This window comes from Mus caroli, chromosome 10 (assembly GCF_900094665.2).
Source record: "Mus caroli chromosome 10, CAROLI_EIJ_v1.1, whole genome shotgun sequence".
Classification (NCBI taxonomy): Eukaryota; Metazoa; Chordata; class Mammalia; order Rodentia; family Muridae; genus Mus; species Mus caroli.
Genome location: NC_034579.1, coordinates 110,045,855 through 110,049,100, shown reverse-complemented (window position 1 = coordinate 110,049,100; position 3,246 = coordinate 110,045,855). Strand labels below are relative to the sequence as shown.

Sequence of the window (3,246 nt, the reverse complement as noted above, 5' to 3'; positions counted from 1 at the left end):
ATGCACAGATACTTGGGAAGTAATTCCCTATATTCAGTGCTCCCTGTTACAGAGAACGCTGGCTGGATCTGACCTGAAGTGGTTCTATAACTGTCCTTGTCATTCCTCACCCCTGTCTTTCAGCTCTGCTGCAGGATGACATCACTGCAGCCATACAATGTGCAAAGAGGGTGGTGAGAGATCCCCAAGGAATTCGGGCATGGTAGGTTAAAACATTGGAAGGGAACGGCTGGCTCTGATGATATAAGCAGTGTGGCTAAGGCCTAAGTGTCATTCTGAGAAGGGCAGGTGCAGCTGGGTGGCTTATCCTACAGTATCATCTTTAGGGAATTTCTCCAGCCTGTGAGAGTCCCCCATATACCTACATCCTCTCAGGCGTGCAGGCTAGCTGTAGAATTAGTGGACTGTACATGCAGCATCCCTCTTGAGCATCCTGTGCTCTGCTGAGGAGGCAGAGCATCAAACTGCCAGGTAGACTCGGCTCCAGAGTCAGAGGCGGCTTCTGGGTGCAGGTATAGCCTGTGTGTCACACCAGTTCTTGGCCCAGAACCCACTGTCCTTTAGTGTCACACTCACAAGGTCTGAGTGTGTGTGTAACACAGGAGAGAGATTTTATCCATTTAACCCCATGTCTCTTTCCTCCCCAGGGTGGCATGGCGAGCACACTGTCAAAACCGAGATCTGTCCCAGTATCTGCGGAACTGCGGAGTCTGACCGCTGTGTGCTTCTACTGCAGCTCATTCTGTCTCTTTCTCACTGTAGCAGTAGATATGAGAGAGGTCACACTTCCTCGCTCTCCTCTCTAAGTAGCAGGACTTCAGCAGAAACAGGACAAAACGGAGACTTCCTCCTCACAAGCTTCAGCTGATACTGTGCTGTGCAAAGTCTCCCTTGTCAGTCAGCCAGCCAACACAGTGATCACCACACAGACACCTCTGTAGGTCAGTTCTTCACCCAGGAAGTGATGCACATTGAGTTCCATTGGAATTCATCTTAAGCAGCCCTGTGTGAATAAAATACAAGAACTGTTTATAGGAGACCAGTTGATCTTGGGAAAACAGCAGTTGTGTGAGCTGCAGGGCTTTGTGCAATCCCAGCACCCAGTTAGAACAGCCTCTGTGGTGGGCCGGGAGGGTTTCTGAGGGCGCAGGACTCTCAGTGGATGAGAACTGAGATTGTCTGGACTCAGAAACTGATCAGGGAACCTGTGACCTTTCTTTCCTAGAGCTGCCCCTTTCATCTTGCTTAAAAAATAAATTCTCAGCTCATGTGTCAGTCTGTTTAACCCCTGAGAGGATGTTCCCAGTGTCATGAGCCATTCAGGAGTGACTAGTGAGCTGTGCCTGTCCTGATCTTTCGTAAGTTCCTTCATTCATACTAACTAACTCTGAGACAGATGAGCCTGTATCAGCAAATAACCACAGGAGCAAATCTAATCTCATAGTGAAAAAGTACAAATGGCATTAAATGATTTTCAACGCACAGGTTGTCTTTTCTTTATGCTAAAATGGTGCGTCTGGGGGAAAATGTTTATATATATTGGAAATAATCAACTTGGTAGTCTTAACTGGGCTTACACTCTCACCTACACAGAACCAGCTGAATCTCTGGTAAAATTCAAGAGCAATCTGGCCAATCTCCCTCCATCCTTAAGTGGCCCTTGAGACAGTGAACCACTCTTTCTGTCCAGTGTCTACCCCAGCCCAGCCTCATCTCCAGCGTGCTGCTTCTTTCATGCCTCTGCTGGCTCTTAGATTGTGACTTCCTTCCTCAGTGTGGGAGCGCTCGGGGCTCTATCAGTTACCAATTCTACACTTATTTATGATATATATTTATTTACTTGCTAGTTTAGCCCTTTGAGCCATTAACCATGATGTGAAGACATAGAATGAAAAATGCCATTGGTTCTGTGAGAAGTTCCTATCCTATCCCATGTGTGGAAACCCCTATGCTCTGCCCTGTTCTGTCCAGCACATAACCTTTCCATGGTACCCTCACTGTGAATGCCACACACTGCCTAGTCACTGAGGACCATGTCAGCCATCAGCTTCACCTTGCTTGTATTTGCATGCTTATTTCCCAGTATTTAGATTTAGTTATTTTATTTACTGAATTTAATAATCCATTACCAGCTGTTAAGCTCTTACTCTGCTGCCCTCGTGCAGTAAACTTTGTCATGGGAATGAATATATATATATATATATATATATATATATCCCATATATGCATTATATATATATATATCCCATATATGCATTATATATATGTAAATATCCCATATATGCAATATATTATATACATAATATATATTATAGATAATATATATACATATATATATAATGTATGTGGGATTCTGTATAGTATCCGTATTTCCATCTCCTAATCTCATCATCAGAACCAACAGCGCAATTTGAGCCTGTCATTTGCTCTCTAAGAATGGCCTCAGTTCACTTCCCTTTGCTTTATTGTTCAAGTTCAGGGCACTGGCTGGTTAACTGAGCTCCCCTCTGAGCCTAGAGGAATGTCAGTCTTTGCAAAAGTCCCAGCAGCCACCGCAGCTAAGAGCTTCCAAAGATCTTAAGAAACTGCACAGTCAGAAATCACGGAGTGGGGAGCCAGGATCCTCCTTCCAAGCTAGGCGACCTGAGTACAAACCTGGAGTGCACAAGATGCAAGGAGGAAAAGCACTCCAGCAAGTTTTCCTCCTGAAAGACCCACAACGTGAGGACTCCCTCACGTTCTGACTCAGGAGAGGCGACACCCCAAAATCACCCACAAGAAACGATCTTGCTGCAACTGCAAGAGGATTTTTATTCGAGAGCGTTCTTGGGCCCATGGTCATACACCACGCAGGGGTAGAGGACCATGGTGCCCCGAGTAGCTAAGTAAGGGGGTATTTAAAGGAAGAAACCACAATTCATGGAGGTCGGGAGGGCGTTGTTGGAAAATACCAAAAATACCAGTTAAGAGTCACAAGGAAGTATAAAGTCACAAGTGTCAGGTTATCTCTCAAGACAGTTTCTAAGAGCCCCTAACAATCTAAGAGCCCCTAAAGATAGCACATTTGCATTGCAGGTTCCAGTAATGGTCAGGGTGCCATTCTTTGAATTGAACCCAGGAAGCGGGTAGGTGGAGGAAGGAATGTCGCTATCTGTTTTATGACCAGTACCTGGAGCACTAAGCCACAAAGGCTACACTCCCAAGCCTGGGCCCAAAAGCCTCGAATTTTGTTTTTACTTTGCTATA

The 3,246-nt window shown here is 45.4% G+C and overlaps 1 protein-coding gene across 1 annotated transcript in view; it reads left to right on the top strand.

Annotated features, from left to right (window-relative positions):
* LOC110303446 (lysozyme C-2) overlaps positions 1-1,482 on the top strand; it is a 4,719-nt gene extending 3,237 nt beyond the window's left edge. Inside the window, exons 3-4 of the mRNA XM_021174544.1 lie at positions 124-202; positions 648-1,482. Of these exons, the coding sequence (XP_021030203.1) occupies positions 124-202; positions 648-714 (146 nt within the window). The 3' untranslated portion in view covers positions 715-1,482. The remainder of the gene's footprint in view (positions 1-123; positions 203-647) is intronic.
* The last annotated feature ends 1,764 nt before the right edge of the window (positions 1,483-3,246 follow it).